At 42.6% G+C, this 17,857-nt stretch overlaps 1 protein-coding gene across 1 annotated transcript; it reads left to right on the top strand.

Moving 5' to 3' along the window:
• Positions 1-10,015: 10,015 nt before the first annotated feature.
• Positions 10,016-10,969, top strand: LOC138092197 (olfactory receptor 51G2-like). Its single transcript, XM_068988033.1, has one exon. It carries the CDS (start codon positions 10,016-10,018, stop codon positions 10,967-10,969), a length of 954 nt encoding a protein of 317 aa, XP_068844134.1.
• The last annotated feature ends 6,888 nt before the right edge of the window (positions 10,970-17,857 follow it).

Genomic DNA, 17,857 nt, shown 5'->3' with positions numbered 1-17,857 from the left:
GAATCTCGATGTTTAAAGCACTCATGCACGTGTCTTTGGCTACATGCCTAATTTCTCATTCTCTCCAGAAATGGAAATTCCTGGCAGCCTCTGTTGCCCCAGAGGAACAGACTACGGCTCAAACTCTATTACCAACCAGGGTTCTTGGCCTTCCCCAACAGAAATGGACTAATTGACTAGAGGGGAGACAAGAACTTCAGGCAAGGCTTTACTGTGGCCCTGCTATAGAAGGGGTTAAGTGACAACCAGCAACATGTTCCCTTCCTTGCTTGCTCCCTGAGGGGCACAAGCTTGAGGGTAGAGGTGTGTCTATTGGTCGAGCCAAAGGGGTGGCTTAGGTGCTTTGCTCACCTCTGAGGTGATGTCTGCAAGGAGGGCTTGTGCAATACCCTGCATTTTTTCCCAACACCGTGTTTTTCCTGCAGGCTCTTCCAAAGAGGCAGGTTTTTTTTTTTTTCAGTCTCTTTTGTATCTTTTGGGGCCAGAATTTGCCTCAACTGGGACATGAATGCAGTTATTTTTAGTCCTATACAGCTTCTTTGTATTTTGTTGCTCCAGGAGAGGTGTGTCCAAGTGCAAGTTTTGCGACACTGCAGCAAAGGGTCCCAGGTCCCAGCCTTCTCATAACCATCCTCTTAGTCCCCACCTACCTCAATTTATAGCCAGGCTGTTTGGGGGGTTGGCTCTTCGGGAAGGAGCAGGTGCACTTTATCCTCTTTCTGGCGCCTCCTATGGAAAGTCATCAGGATGGACTGCTTTTTTTTTTTCTTTAAATGTTTATTTGGCTGCACCCTGTCTTAGTTGTGGTACATGGGATCTTTGTCGCCTCATGCAGGATCTTCCCTGTGGCACCCGGGCTCTCTAGCTGTGGCATGTAGAATCTAGTTTCCTGACCAGGGATTGAACCCAGGCCCCCTGCACTGGAAGCCTGGAGTCTTAGCCACTGGACTACCAAGTCCTAGCATGTACTGCTTGATACTTTCTTTCAGGTCCCCCGGCTGCCTGGCCCAGCACTCAAGGGGTTCAGAAAGTTCAACTTCAAAAATCTCTTGGATTTGCATACAGATCCCAGCAGACCTGTTATTTCCCTAACTTCATCAGGAGAATTATAAAGTACTGGTCTTCATTGACAGCAGAAAATGCTTTTCACAAACACTGGTTCAGATGAGAGGAGATGCAAGCTCTGGAGGCACGGTGAGTTGTGGGCCTGGGGAGTCGGAGCCGGGGCCTGGGGCCAGGAGACTGAGCCTGGAGGTCTTGCACCACCGCCCTACACCAGCAGCGTTTTAGCCCTACATGTGCTGCCTCAGGGCAGCACTGAATGGTCTCTGCTTAGGGCAGGCAACTATCCTTCAGGTCTTTCCATAACCTGAGAGGTGAGAGTTACCTCAGGGCCTTTGCTGATCCTCCTTATTATAACATACTGGGCTTGGGTGGGCATCAGGAATGAGTTCTTAACCACATTAGTGTCCTTTCTGAGCTTGATGGTTCCTTGTTGAGAAACATGGTGACATGATAAAAGGAAACACTGCTCCTTCTCAGTCCTCAGTCAACTAGCCAAACCAACAGAACAAGCCCCAGATAACTCCCACAGGGCCTGCTCTTTGCACAGGCTGAAACTGACAGCTTCCCTGCATCTTACTGTGGGGCTTTTGATTATGGGACAAAGATAGTCAGAGGATGGATTCTGCCTTAATCTGGGGTCAAAGTGAATGAGCAAACCTCCCCTTAGACTGTATATTCTGACTAGTTTGAGCAGGCATAGAAGGGTTACTAATCCTTAGCTAACCCAAGTCAAGAAGGCTGACAGCTATGTAACAGCTCATCAGAGTTAACATTTGTTCACTAAGGGATTATGATTTCTTGATAACCTCACCGTAACTCGAGAGAGAACTTTCCCTTTTACAGGTGAAAGCATTAGGAGGTAATGTTAGGAAATCTGCCCATGATCATGTAATTAATCATTAGTGGAGGATTTAAACTTAGGCAATCTGGGTCTGGAACATACACTTCTACTCTGTGCTGCCTAGCCTGGATAATATATGTGTAAGATGCCAACTCTGAACATTCCAACCTCTGAAATGCTAATGTGAGGAGACTCATGATTTTAATAGAACAGCCATTAATCATGGTATTTAAGGCCTTCAAGGAAATTAAAGAGATATCACATTTGCAGACATATGCTGCTAAGTCACTTCAGTCGTGTCCGACTCTGTGCGACCCCATAGACGGCAGCCCACCAGGCTCCCCCGTCCCTGGGATTCTTCAGGCAAGAACACTGGAGTGGGTTGCCATTTCCTTCTCCAATGCATGAAAGTGGAAAGTCAAAGTGAAGTCGCTCAGTCGTGTCCGACCCTCAGCGACCCTCAGCCTACCAGGCTTCTCCATCCATGGGATTTTCCAGGCAAGAGTACTGGAGTGGGGTGCCACTGCCTTCTCCGTGCAGACATATGAGACCTGCTAAAACCATTTGAGACCATAGAAGGCTGGGTTACAATATATTCACAGATACCAGTGATTTACACAAACAAGCCTCTAAACAAGATTGATTCTACCTACCTACCTATCATTTTAACTTAAATATTCAACACTAGAGACATTCTGGGTTCATTCCAGACCATGGGATCTCTTCCTAAATAACCAGCCTTCACCAGTTAAATCTAATCAAAGGTTTTGGTTGCCAGCTTTTGAAATGAGACAACACATATACAGTAGTCAGATTTGAAGGGGATCTACTCTTTAAAAACATTTAAAGAGATAATAAAGTTTTAGATGATGGATAGGATCAGATTTATTTAATAATGATTTTTTTTCTATATGGATCCCATGTCTATAAACAAACTAAAACCTTTAGAGGAATTACAATTTTCTTCCTATACTCAGATTTCACTGCAGTTTCATTGGTGTGTGTGCCTAGTCGCTCAGTCATGTCCAACTCTTTGCAACCCCATGGACTGTAGCCTCTCAGGCTCCTTTGTCAATGGGATTCTCCAGGCAAGAATACTGGAGTGGGTAGCCATTCCCTTCTCCAGGGGATCTTCCTAACCTAAGGATCGAACTTGCATCTCCTGTAGTGCAGGCAGATTCTTTACCATCGGAGCCACCAGGGAAGCCCCATTTCACTGATAGCTTTCAGGATTTAAGTCTTGTATGAAAGCAGTGGCCTTTCAGTTTATATGCAGTGTGGGCTGAACATCTCTTATTCATCCCTAGAACATAAGAAGGCTTCGAGCTGGTAGAAAGCCACAGAGGTAGAGGGGTCTGAGTTGTTTTTGGGCAGCCGGAGCCCCTGCAGGTAGGTAGTGGCTGCCCAATTACAGGTGCCCAGCCTAGATAGGTTTATGCTAAGCTTATTTCTGAGCAGAGCAGTATTAGAGCTATTCTAGGCTAAAGCACAACAGCTTCATGGTCTTGGGGAAAACTTGGCTCCCCAGCTCCCCATAGTCCTTGCTAAGCCAGAGCTGCAGTGCCAGGGCCTGTTTTTCTGTAACCTCCCTTTTAGCCCCATGCCTGGGGCTTCTTCAGTCTTACGACTCAGCTGGAAAATCCAAAGGCTTAAAGCCTTGTATCCCCTTGGGCATTGGTTGCCATGAAATCATCTTACAGAAAGAAGGTCTCTAATCTTCTCCAAGCTGGGTCATTTCTTTTTGGTGGCTCACAGTTTGGCCTTGAACCAAACTGGGGGTAGACTTCTCTGGTTAGAGAAATATAGTTTTTGTACTATTCATGGTCTTCTGGAACCTGGATGAATCAGATGGTAGAGGGGCAGACAGCGTAATTGTTTTTTTTTTTTTTTAACTCATCCTTGAAAGGGCCTGCTATGCATTGATTCTCTATCACTTTCACCATCTCTTTCTCATTGCTTTTCTTTCAACATACAGTTTTACCATGTTTTTCTTTTGCTCTCTCAGGAGAGTTCTTTTTTAAAAAATTAATTAATTATTATTATTATTTTTACTTCATAATATTGTATTGGTTTTGCCACACCTCAACATGAATCCGCCATGGGTGTACACGTGTTCCCAATCCTGAACCCCCCTCCCACCTCCCCGCCCCCCACACCATCAGGAGAGTTCTTATTTGAGGAGAAAGTTCTTCTTCCTCAGCCATGAACCTATAACTAAACTCAGGTAGTGTGCAATACAAAAATTGTCAATAAGCATGTGGGCCCCTTATAATCTTAAAACTTGAGGGATTGGTGCATATAAGCAGTCAGAGAGGAGGGAGGGGTGGTAAATGGGATCTCATAAATTTGAAATCCTATTTCATCTTCTTTGGGGATGAGAATTTGCAGCTTTAATAATGTTAATAACCATCATAGCTAGCAGACAGAGGCAGCATAACACAGTGCTTAAGAGTGTGCACTCTGGAGTATAGCACAAGGAGCTTGACTCAGTATTCTATAATAACCTAAATGGGAAAAGAATTTGAAAGAGAAGAGATGTATGTATATGTATAACTGAATCACCCTGCTGTACACCTGAAACTAATACAGCCATACTCCAACATAAAATACAAATTAAAATAGAGGAAAAAAAGAATGTGGGCTCTGGAATCCGACTGCTTACATTTAAACCCTTGGTCATCCACTTTCTTAATTTATGAGCTTAGGCAAGTTATTTGACCACTTAGTGCCCAGTTTTCCAATGTGCAAAATGGGAATGAAAATTATCCCTATCATAAGGCAGTAAATACTTGCTTGATTAATATCAGGCATTATTATTTTTAAGTGCTTTGTATGTGCAACACACTATCTGAAGGGCTTTTCATGTATTTTCAGTCTCTATATTCTCAAGAGACACATTATTTTCAAAGATTTTAGAGATGAGAGTGCTGAGAAATGGACAGATGCAAGCCAGTCTCTTCTCCTTCCTCTTAATGGGGTCACTGACAGGTTCCCTCACTTCTCAGGCTCTAGTTCCTCATTTGCAGAAGGGGAATGGCACCACTTACAGGTTTTGGAAGGAAGGAGACTTACTCAGATAATGGGTGTGAAAATAGTAGGTGTCTCTGCTTATTGTTACATTTTAATAAATGCCTTCTCTGTGGTCAACAGGGCTTCCCTGGTGGCTCAGTGGTAAAGAATCTGCCTGCCAATGTAGGAGACATGGCTTGGACCCCTTGGGTTGGAAATATCCCTTAGAGAAGGGTATGGCTACCCACTCCACTATTCTTGCCTGAGAAATCCCAAGGACAGAGGAGCCTTGTGGGCTTTGGTCCATGGGGTCGAAAAGAGTCTGATACGACTTAGCAACAAAACAACAACGATGGTGTGCTCAAGAAGTTTATAGACTTTTCCATGATCACAACCACTCTATGAAGCTAGAGTTATTGTTCTTTTTTCTTTTTAAACATGATAACGGTACAGCCTTTTGGTGAGCTTCTTGTAACACCTGCAGCATTAGAATGGAGGGAAGAGGAGGCAGCCTCCCTGGTATCACACACTGCTGAATTCTTGGGTCTTGGGTGCAGGCAGGCTGTACATGGTAATTTGGCTATTGCATCCAGATGATGAGCCACAACCTGTGTGGAAAGGCTGGGAAAATCTGGGAGTGATGGAAGCAGAGAGGCCTGGCTGGACTGGTTTGAAGTTCTCTTAGGTGATTTCACTCTGGTCTCAGATGTCCTCATCTCCTTTAAAGGGAGATGAGGGAGGAGGGAGGGGACAGAAAAGCTGACCTTTAAATTATCTTGAGGACAAAACTAATAATCACAAAGTATCAGAATTATCTTTTCTTATATGAAGCACTTAAGGGAATAGCCTTTCACTTTAGGGCAGCTGGGATTTAAATCCTGATCTATCACCTAACATCATGAACTTGGGAAAGTTATTTAAGCCTCCCTGAGCCCCAATTTTTTCATCAGAAAATCAAAAAATATCTCACAGGGTCAGAGGATTAAGTAAGCATGTGTGTAGTGAAAGTGAAAATGTTAGTTGCTCCGTAGGCAACTCACTCCAGTACTCTTGCCTGGAAAGTCCCATGGATGGAGGAGCCTGGTGCGCTGCCATCTATGGGGTTGCACAGAGTTGGGCATGACTGAAGTGACTTAGCAGCAGCAGCAGCAGTGTCTCTTTGCGACCTCATGGACTGTAGCCCTCCGGGCTCCCCTGTGCTTGGGATTCTCCAGGCAAGAACACTAGATGGGTTGCCACACCCTCCTCCAGGGGAATCTTCCTGACCCAGGCTGAGTCTGGAATCATACCTGAGTCTCTTGCACTGTAGGCAGATTCTTTACCATCTGAACTACAAGCAAAGCCCAAGCATATGTGTAGAGAGCATTTGTAAAGGACAAATAATGTAATTTACTGTCCTTTACTATTATTTCAGTTCATTTTAGTCGCTCAGTAGTGTCTGACTCTTTGCGACCCCAGGAATCGCAGCACGCCAGGCCTCCCTGTCCATCACCAACTCCCGGAGTTTACCCAAACTCATGTCCATTGAGTCGGTAATGCCATCCAGCCATCTCATCCTCTGTCATCCCCTTCTCCTCCTGCCCCCAATCCCTCCCAGTATCAGGGTCTTTTCCAATGAGTCAACTCTTCACATGAGGTGGCCAAAGTATTGGAGTTTCAGCTTCAGCATCAGTCCTTGCATTGAACACCTAGGACTGATCTTCTTTAGGATGGACTGGTTGGATCTCCTTGCAGTCCAAGGGACTCTCAAGAGTCTTCTCCAACACCACAGTTCAAAAGCATCAATTCTTTGGTGCTCAGCTTTCTTCACAGTCCAACTCTTATATCCATACATGACCACTGGAAAAACCATAGCCTTGACTAGACAGACCTTTGTTGGCAAAGTAATGTCTCTGCTTTTTAATATGCTATCTAGGTTGGTCATAACTATTATTTAGTAAAAAATAAATAAATAAACAGAATCCTGAAGAAGTGTCAGAAAGCAAGGGACGTGGCAAAAAGGGGAAAAATTAGGGTAAGGCAAGATGGATGTAACTCCAGCACAGTGATACAGGGTTCTCTAGGGAACAAAGAGAAGGGGGATGTCCTAGTTGCTTGAGAAAGTCCAAATATTTGAGAAGGCTCTTCTCTTTTTTAGGTGGGATTGTGGACCCATGGTTGTCATTTGACTATGCTGTGGACAGAAGCTTTATGCAAAACTATATGATGCCATATGGAATGATAGTCCACAAAAACGTTGCATACAGGTGGGCCTCAAGCTGCTATTTTGTGTATAGACTAAGTTGTATTTAGAGTAAAGTCTTTCTACTTGGGCTCTGGCCTATCAGATAGTGTATGTCTTGCCTGACAGTTTGGGAAATATTTCATAAGCTTTCTGCTTGAGTATCAGGGCTGAGCTGAGATCAGGATCACCCACTTTGGCTTATAGCAAATTATTCAACCTGAGAAGATGGTAGGAACATCCTCACTCAGTGTCTGACACATAGTCAGTAAATTATAGCAGTCACTCTTACTATTGTAATCACTATCAGAAACTGATTGGTGGAAGCTCATAGGCCCATATTGGAACAAATAAGCATGTTCTTTTAGGGCGGGGGTCCCCAGCCTATAGGATCTATTGCCTGATGATCTGAGGTGGAGCTGATGTAATAAGAGAAATAAAGTGTACAATATGTGTAATGTGCTTGAATCATGCCTTTCTCACTGGTCCACAGAAGAATGATCTCCCATGAAACTGGTCCCTGTTGCCACAAAGGTTGGGGACCACTGCTTCAGGGGACTCCTGTCTTACATGAGCCTTCATTGCTATATGCTGTTTCTTAGTGCAACACTTGAGTCATAATGGAAAGTCAGTTTAGTAAGACAGTGAGTAAAACAAATCAAACCATCTGTTCACTCCTTCAATTCACTTCTTGGATGAAGAGAGCCAGATAGAAAAGAGTATATGCTGCATGATTCTTACAGGTGAAATTAATCTGTGGTATTAGAAGCTGGGATAATGGTTATCACTGAGAGGATGGAGTGACTTGGAAGGAGTCATGAAGGGTTCCTGGGCAGCTGACAAAATTCTGTTTCTTGATCTGGGTGCTTGTCACATGAGTGTGTTCACTTGGGGGAAATTCATCAAGGAGAATTCATTTAGGAGATATCAACTTTTCTATGTGTATTTTATATTTCAACTAAAAAGAAATTTTTAAAAATTAATTTTTGTTGGAATATAGTTGCTTTACAATTTTTTATTAGTTTCTACTGTGCAGCAAAATGAATCAGTTATATGTATACATATAAAGACATTTTAAGTATTATCAAATATAGTCACTTTGCTGAGTAGAAAGATACCTTATAAATAGTGTTTATAATGCTTAGGGGAGAGGTGACTGAGTAGGATACAGATGTCAGAAGAACAGCGTCCTTCATCTCCTGGACCCAGTATAAAGATCTTGCTTAGACCTGACCTTGCAGCATCAGGGACCTGTGAGGATCATTAAACAAGGTGACAATAGGAGATCTCTTCCCGAAACAGATCTGATCACTGTTTTTCCTCCCCAAGCATATGCTCATTTAAATGCCCATGATTTCCTTTCCTTTTCTTCAGTATTCTGATCATGATTTGAATGAAAATTTGGAAGGTGGATCAGAATGCAGGAATACTGAAGAAAGTGGAATAGTTAGGAGGCTATAATATTATCTGGGGAAACGATGATTTTGGCTAGATTATTTTCTTTGGGATCTGAAAGGAGGAGATAGTTCAAAGATAATTGGTTTGGGGAGTATATTATATAGTGAAAAGAGATACTGAGGTTTTTTTTTTTTTTTTTTTCCTCCCTCGAGATTTCTAGGATAACAGGAGAGGGAGGAAGGCCCAATAGGTTTTGGAAGGTGAGTTCTGGGTGGAAAGAGGAATTATAGTTTGTGGTTCTGCAGGACATTCAATTCACAGGCATACCAATGTGAAAATACTTACTAGATAAATGGAGATACAGTCCTGTTGCAAAGGAAAGAAACGGGAAGCTTTGTAGTCCAAAAGTATTATGTGAAGTAATGGGAAAAGATGGGCTTACACACCACACTCCTAGCTCCTTGCTTAACGTTATCAATCTTCTCTGCCTGGCTCTGTAGGTGGTGCCCCTCAAGACCTGCCAGGTTCACCCTTCAGCGCCCACCTCTGGAGAACAAAGCACTTGGTGCTGTCATAACAGCTTTTATGGTAAGAGGGGATTAAAAAAAAAAAGATATTTAAGGAAAAATGCCTGCTAATTAAGCTCATGGCCAAAGGACTGTCTCCAAGGGTCAGAATAAAATGTGCAAGTTTAAGCAGCCCATGAGGTGGAAGTGGGACTGGGGAAGGAGTTTAACAAAGGTGAATCCATCTCATTTCTCATCTTGTTTACCAGATTTAGCTTTAAAGAACACTTGAATACTCCTTCTAGGTCAACCCATCTTCACAGAGAAGACATTTGTCACCAGTGAACACACTGGAAAGAACCTTTGGACCTCAAAGTCTTTTCCAGAAAATAAACACAGAAAATGTTGGTTCCAGAACAGAATTAGAGGAAAAAACAAACAGCTTTCTTAGAGGATGGTTTTGAAAATATTTCATGGGTTTGAATATGTCCCTTTTGGTGTCTTTGTATCTGTTAAGATAGGTCACACTATGGAAAACCTGCCTCTAAGAAATAGAAATGGAATCTAAACTGCTTGTTTCTAACAGCATTCTAAATTCAAATACAAAATTATTCTCCTTTCTATATTATTTAGTCTGAGAAGACACTTGAGATAGCTTTTGAGTATAGCTTAAGTGAAAAAGGAGGATGTTTAGGCCAAAAAGATGGTAGATATCCAGTGGCTAAAGCAATATGCAGAAATTAGCTCATAAAATTCATTCAGTATGACTTTATTCAAGGAGAAGATTAAATGATCCAGGAAACAGAGGGGAATGGAGTTCCTCAGAAGAATGAGGCTTCTCTCATGGCCTGAGAAACAGTGATGGGGCAACTCTTCTTTTCTGGCCGTTAGTCCTTGGTAGGGACTTTTTAAGTGATAATCACAGGAATGAATGCTTCTTCCTTGTAGGGTGGGCCACTGCCTCCTGGAATCACGATGTTCTCCTGTAACACCACCGCTTCTGGTCATTCTACCTTCCTCCTCACTGGCTTCCCAGGTCTGGAAGCTTCTCACCATTGGGTTTCCATCCCCATCAACCTCATCTGTGTGGTTTCCATCCTGGGGAACAGTATCATCCTCTTCCTGATCAGCACAGATCCAGCCTTACGGGAACCCATGTACAGCTTCCTATCCATGCTGGCAGCCTCTGATCTGGGCCTCTGTGCCTCCACCTTCCTCACCATGGTGCGGCTCTTCTGGCTGGGTGTTCGCGAGCTGCCCTTCAATCTCTGTGCAGCACAGATGTTCTTCATCCATGCCTTCACCTATGTGGAATCTGGGGTGCTGCTGGCCATGGCCTTTGATCGCTTTGTTGCCATCAAGGACCCTCTGCACTATGCCTCCATTCTTACCCACTCAGCCATGGCCAAAGTGGGGGCTGCCATCCTGGTGAGGGCCGTCCTGCTCAATCTCCCAGGACCCATCCTCCTGCGGCGTCTGCTTTTTCCCCAGGTCAATGTACTCTCTCACTGCTACTGCCTGCACTGTGACCTTGTGGGACTGGCCTGCTCAGACACTCAGGTCAACAGCCTGGTTGGCCTGGTCTCCATCCTCCTCTCTTTGGGCTTTGACTCCTCCCTCATCATGCTCTCCTATGCCCTGATCCTACAGACCGTGCTGAGCATCGCCACCCCTGGGGAACGATTAAAGGCACTCAACACCTGTGTCTCACACCTCTGCATTGTTCTCATCTTTTACTTGCCCAAACTGGGGCTGTCAGTTTTGCACCGAGTAGAAAAACACAGCTACCCTGCTCTGGCAGTGCTCATGGCCAACCTGCACTTCTTGGTGCCACCCTTCATGAACCCCATTGTCTACTGCGTCAAGTCTAAGCAGATCCGTCAGGGCCTCTTAAAGCGCTTCCAGCAGAAAAGGGTTGATGTCCCTTAGAGCAGCAGAAGGATCTCGTGGTATGCAACCCATGTGGGTCAACCTGGATCTTGGGGGAGGATTAGTGGTGTAGTTAATTTTTGAGGTTTCTGGATGGTTCAGATCTTACCGCTGAGCCTTTTTTGGGGCACCATCAGCTTCTATAATGATAGTTTTGGGGGACTGAGATCATTGGAAAGCATATGGAAGTTTCATCTTGATAATCCTCTTGTTGCTCTGATCAGAGTTGAAGTATTTCAGATTCATGTATACCGTAACATTTCCTGGCCTGGGGGACTTAACCCCACCCACGGAGATGATGTGTATGCATATCTGTTTGTATAGGCACTTCTGTTCTTTTCCCCACCAGATTCCACCCTCCTCCCCAGTTCATTTCAAAACTCGGGAAAAGTTGTATTTCTATTATATTGTTTATAATAAGAATATTATGTATAAGTATATTCTTTACCATCTGAGCCACCAGGGAAGCCTAAACTATATTCATCTGAATACTGATCTCCCACATTTAATATTAACCAACTCATACACCAAGAAACAGAAAAGGGGAGTGGTTGGTAGGAAACGCATAGGATAAACTGTACATGCTAAGTCGATCTATACCTATTTACACCTTAGGGAGTATTAGTTTTCTCTTGGTTCTCTTCATGTATGTCTCTGCTTTGAGCTAGAGAGAAGGTTTGGCACTGTCAAGCCCTAGAAGGCTGCTCACTGTCTGTTTAGATTTTATGATTAAGTATTTGAAATAATGGTTAGATCCACTTTCTGAGCTTGCATTAGAGCCCACATGAGGGTAGAGTCCAGGTTTGGTGCTAGATTCCATGGTTTTAAGAAAACATTTCACCCAGGATTTACAAAATCCCTATATTGCTAAAACTGCCAACCCTATTGGATATGATTTGTAAGGATGTAAGTATTAGTTTCCACATTTATTCTGTTGTCACTCTTGGTAACTGCATGATAGGTGAGGCATTACCATGCATGAGACAATGAAAGGAATTCCTATAGCATTAACAGTGCCTATCTTTCAAGTCTTAATACTTTTTTCCTTCCTTCCTGAGGGTATTTTCCCCTTCCTTTCTTCCTTTTATTGATTCATTTTTAAAAGACCCACTTTATTGAGGTATGATTGACATATAAAAAGTCGTGCATATTTAGTGTAGACAACTTGAGTTTGGAGATAAGAGATCTAATCTGCTGTACAGCATAGTGCCTATAGTTAACAATATTGTATTTAAAAATATTTCTAAGAAGATAGATCTTGTGTTCTTGGCAAATAAAAATGGTAATAAATAAAAAAGGCAAGAGGAAACTTTTGGAGGTGATGGATATGCATATACTTAGATTGTGGTGATAGTTTCACAGAGCCCTTAATTTTATTGGTGTCTTCTACTTGATATTTTTATATGTGAACCATATCAGTCTGATTGAGTGCTTGTATCATAGGAGCCTGGGTAAGTTTGTGGCAATGCCTACTTTAGCCATTTGCCTTTATTTATCATTTTGTTAAATTGAAGTATAGTTGATTTACAATGTTATGTTAATTTCTGATGTACAGCAAAGTGATTCAGTTATTTGCTGTTGTTCAGTCACTCAGTCATGTCTGACTCTTTGCGACTCCATGGACTGCAGCATGCCAGGCTTCTCTATCACTGACTTCTGGAGCTTGCTCAAACTCATGCTCATCAAGTTGGTGATGCCATCCAACCATCTCATCCTCTGTCATCCCCTTCTCCTCCTGTCTTCAATCTTTCCCAGCATCAGGGTCTTTTCCAATGAGTCAGCTCTTTGCATTAGGTGGCCAAAGTATTGGAGCTTTAGCATCAGTCCTTCTAATGACTATTCAGGATTGATTTCCTTTAGGATCAACTGGTTTGATCTCCTTGCTGTCCAAGGGACTCTCAAGAGTCTTCTCCAGCACCAAAATTTGAAGGCATCAATTCTTTGACACAGCCTTTTTTATTGTCCAGCTCTCACATCTGTACATGATTACTGGAAAAAACCATAGTTTGATTATATGGACCTTCGTTGACAAAGTAATGTCTCTGCTTTTTCACATGCTGTCTAGGTTTGTCATAACTTTTCTCTAAGGAGCAAGCGTCTTTTAATTTCATGGCTGCAAGTCATCACCTGCGGTGATTTTGGAGCCCAAGAATATAGTCTGTCATTGTTTTCAATGTTTCCCATCTATTTGACATGAAGTGATGGGATCAGATGCCATGATCTTAATTTTTTGTATGTTGAGTTTTAAGTTAGATTTTTCACTCTCCTCTTTCATTTTCATGAAAGTGAAAGTTGCTCAGTGGTGTCTGACTCTTTGCGACCCCATGGACTACAGTACGCCAGGCCTCTCTGTCCATCACCAACTCCCAGAGTTTACTCAGACTCATGTCTATTGAATCAGTGATCCAACCCAACCATCTCATCCTCTGTTGTTCCTTTCTCCTCCTGCATTCAATCTTTCCCAGCATTGGGGTCTTTTCAAATGAATCAGTTTTTTGAATCAGGTGGTGAAAGTATTGGCGTTTCAGCTTCAGCATCAGTCCTTCCAATGAATATTCAAGGTTGATTTCCTTTAGGATGGACTGGTTGGATCCCCTTGCAGTCCAAGAGACTTTCAAGAGTCTTCTCCAACACCACAGTTCAAAAGCATCAATTCTTCGGTGCTCAGCTTTCTTTGTAATCCAACTCTCATATCCATACATGGCTACTGGAAAAACCATAGCTTTGACCAGATGGACCTTTGTTAGCAAAGTAATGTCTCTGCTTTTTAATATGCTGTCTAGGTTGGTTATAGCTTTTCTTCCAAGGAGCAAGCGTCTTTTAATTTCATGGCTGCAGTCACCATCTGCAGTGACTTTGGAGCTCCCCCAAATAAAGTCTCTCACTGTTTCCATTGTTTCCCCATCTATCTGCCATGAAGTGATGATCTTAGTTTTCTGAATGTTGAGTTTTAAGCCAAATTTTTCACTCTCCTCTTTTACTTTCATCAAGAACCTCTTTAGTTCTTGATTTCTGCCATAAAGGATGATGTGAGCCATTAGTCAAAGGCTTTAGCATAGTCAATGAAGCAGAAGTAGATGTTTTTTCGGAATTCTCTTGCTTTTTCTATGATCCAACTGATGTTGTCAATTTGATCTCTGGTTCTCCTGCCTTTTCTAAATCCAGCTTGTACATCTGAAGTTCTCAGTTCACATACTGTTGAAGCCTAGCTTGAAGGATTTTGAGCATTACTTTGCTAGTATGTGAAATGAATGTAATTGTGTGGTAGTTTGAACATTCTTTGGCATTGCCCTTCTTTGGGATTGGTTGTACACACATACATTTAATTTCATATTCTTTTCCAGTGGAATTTATTACCCAGAGGGATGGTATGGGGAGGGAGGTGAGAGGGGGGTTCAGGATTGGGAGCATGTGTACACCCGTGGTAGATTCATGTTGATGTATGGCAAAACCAATACAATATTGTAAATTAATTAGTCTCCAATTAAAATAAATAAATTTAAATTAAAAAAATAAATTAAAAAAGATATTAATATAGTTCTGTATGGTAGGACCTTGTTGTTTATCTAGTTTGAAACTCATACTTTATCCTCTGAATTTATCCCTCCACCCCATCCCCCTTTGGCAACCATGTTTATTTACTATGTCTTTGAGTCTCTTTCTATTTTATAAATAAATTTACTTGTATCGCATTTTTACATTCAACATATAAGTTACATCATATGTTATTTTTCTTCATCTGAATTACTGCATTAGTATGATAATCTCTAGGTCCATTCATGTTGCTGCAAATGGCATTATTTCATTACTTTTAATGGCTGACAAGTATTCCTCTGTGTGTGTGTGTGTGTGTGTGTATACCACATCTTTATCCATTCATATGTTGATGAACATTTAGGTTGCTTCCATATCTTGGCTATTTTAAATAGTGCTGCAATAAACATTATGGTGCATGTATCTTTATGAATTAGACTTTTTTCTGGATATATGCCCATGGATGGAATTGTTTGATCATATGGCAACTGTATCTGTAGTTTTTTAAGAAACATTCATAACTTCTCTATTGTCGCCTCATCAGTTTACATGCCACCAGCAGTGTAGGAGGGTTCCCTTTGCTCCATACCTTCTCCAGCATTTATTGTTTGTAGATTTTTTGATGGTAGGCACTCTAACCTGTATGAGGTTAGACTTCATTGCATGATCTTGCTGGTGAGAATACCCTAGATTGTAGGTTATTTCCTTTCAGGACTTGAATATATTTTGTCACTCACTCTGGCCTGCAGTGTTTCTGTAGAGAAATTAGTTGAACTAAGTCTTTTTCTCTTGCTGCCTTTAGAATCTTCTCTTTATCTTTCACTTTTGCCATTTTAATTATAATATGTCTTGGTGTAGGTTTGTTTGGGTTCATCTTATTTGGGACCCTCTGCCCTTCCTGTACTTATATATCTGCTTCCTTCCTTAGTTTGGGGAATTTTTCAGATACATTTGCAATCCTCCTTTTCTCTTTCTTCTCTTGGGATTCCTATTATGAGTATATTGCCTCAGTTTATATTGTGCCATAGAGCTCATATATTGCTTTCATTTGCTTTTCTGTCTGCTCTTCTTATTGGATGATTTCCATAGTCTGTCTTTCAGATCACTTACTCATTCTTCTGCATTATTTAGTTTGTTATATATTGCTTGTAACTTGAGTTTTGTCTTGGCAAATGAACCTTCTAATTGGCTCCTCTTTATAGTTTCTAGTTCCTTGTTACAGTGATCCACGTTTCTATCAAAAGTCTTTCTTAATTCCTTCAGTATTTTAATTATCTCCTTTTTGAACTCAAAATCTGGTAGACTGGAGAGATCTGTTTCAATGTTCTTTCAGGGAATGTCACTTATTCTTTTAGTTGGGAGTGGTTCCTCTTCCTCATTTTAGTTTTATTTCTCTGACTATGAATTTGGGAGAAACAATTATCTACTGTGGTCTTGAAGGGCTGTTTTTATATGAGAGTGTCCCTGTGTAGCCTCTGTGAGCCTGATACTTTTGTTATAAGGGCTGTTTTTAGTACACACTTTCCTCAGTGTGTGCTGGTCATTATCCCCATGATGGGGGTTCCAATTGGTGTTGTGGTGACAAAAGACTGCTCTGGAGGTTGGGTGGGGCCTCCTCTTTGCTCTGTGGTTGTAACAGCCTGTGGGGAGTCCTGCTCCCATTGTTGGAGGAGAAGCCCCCAGATCCATTTCTGAACTGCAGTGTAATGCTGGCTGGACTAGAATACTTTTGCTGGGAGAGGAGCACCTAAGTACCTCTTCACAGGAGCTGTCCACCTGAAGGTGCTCTCTTTGGTGTCAGGCATTACTCTCATATCTGCCTCAACCTGTCTCATATCTGCCTCAACCTGTCTCATATCTGCCTCAACCTGACAGCACAATCAATTACCCTGGACATCCCTCAGGAGTTGTCCTCACAAAGCCACTGGTGCATATCTGCCAGTGGACATCTGCTGAAGTCAGGCATTGGGACCTGACGTATTCTGGGACCTGAAGTATTCATGCACCTGGAGCTACAGAATCAGCCCAGACCCAGCCCTGTCTCTGCATGTGCATGCCTGTAAATCCTGCAGCTGCTCACGCCATACCCACCCCAGTCTCAGGAGCCTCAGTGATCTGCTTGGATGTCCCATAGGCACTGAGCTCACAAAGACCCCTGTGGTATAAACCTGCCAAACAACACAGCTGTGTAGACACACACAGCTTCAGGAGTGGACATCCCTGGGTCTCTCCACTGAAGTCTCAGTTTCAGCACCCAGCCCCTTTGTGCATCAGCAGATCTATGTATCAGACTGGGGAGTGCAGTGAGGTGCCTACGACCGTCTATGCTGGTCTCTCTCTGTTCTGCTTGCCTCAAGCCAGTTGCTACACTCTCCTCTGAATCTCCAAAGCATTCTCTTTATCCCAGCTGATCTGGCCAGTGAAGGCAGTTTCTAGGAGACATTCCTCTTTCACAGCTCCCTCCCAGGGGTGCAGGTCCTTTCCCCATTTCTTTTTCTTTCTTTTCTTCTCCTTGGTTATGTGTGATCCTTCCTGCAGCTTCAGTTGTATGAGATCTGCTGGTGTTCAGTAGGTATTCTTTGAGAACTGTTCCACGTGTAGATGTATTTTTGATGTATCTATGGGAAGAGGTGAGCTCTATGTTCTATTCATCACTTTCATCTGTCTCCCCTATACAAACTTTTATTTCATCAATTTCTTTTTTTCTTTACTGTCTTTTCCTCTTCTGACTTTGCACCCTGGGTGTCTCAGGCTCTGTATACCAATCTTATAACTTTGCAAGCTATCTTCATTCTTGGAAAAGCTCAATGGAAGTTGTTCCAACCCAGTTCACAAGGACATTCTTTTGGTTCCAGCCACCAAGATATTTAGTGTCTTCTGACATGAGATGGCTGAGGCAGTCATCTTACAGTCATTCCTTGCTTCAAAGTATATATTAATGTCAGTCACTTGTTCAAGCCTGTCTAATCACTCATTTCATGAAGAAGGCAATGGTAACCCACTCCAGTATTCTTGCCTGGAAAATCCCTTGGACGGAGCAGCCTCGTAGGCTGCAGTCCATGGGGTTGCTAAGAGTCGGACACGAATGAGCGACTTCACTTTCACTTTTCACTTTCGTGCATTGGAGAAGGAAATGGCAACCCACTCCAGTGTTCTTGCCTGGAGAATCCCAGGGATGGGGGAGCCTGGTGGGCTGCCATCTATGTGGTTGCACAGAGTCAGATACAACTGAAGCGACTTAGCAGCAGCAATCACTCATTTAAATAAGATATGATGTTAGCTCCTGGCCTATTGGATTTACAAAATAGAGAAAAGTAGTGAGAAAGAGTGGTGCTGGGAGAATGCTTAAAAAGT

The sequence above is a fragment of the Capricornis sumatraensis genome, chromosome 16 (genome assembly GCF_032405125.1).
Source record: "Capricornis sumatraensis isolate serow.1 chromosome 16, serow.2, whole genome shotgun sequence".
Lineage (NCBI taxonomy): Eukaryota > Metazoa > Chordata > Mammalia > Artiodactyla > Bovidae > Capricornis > Capricornis sumatraensis.
The sequence above is the reverse complement of the archived record's forward strand: the minus strand, read 5'-3'. Positions and strand labels throughout refer to the sequence as shown.

Bases quoted from the DNA above. Each gene is read 5' to 3' on its own strand.
- LOC138092197 (XM_068988033.1), top strand. From the start codon at position 10,016: ATGTTCTCCTGTAACACCACCGCTTCTGGTCATTCTACCTTCCTCCTC.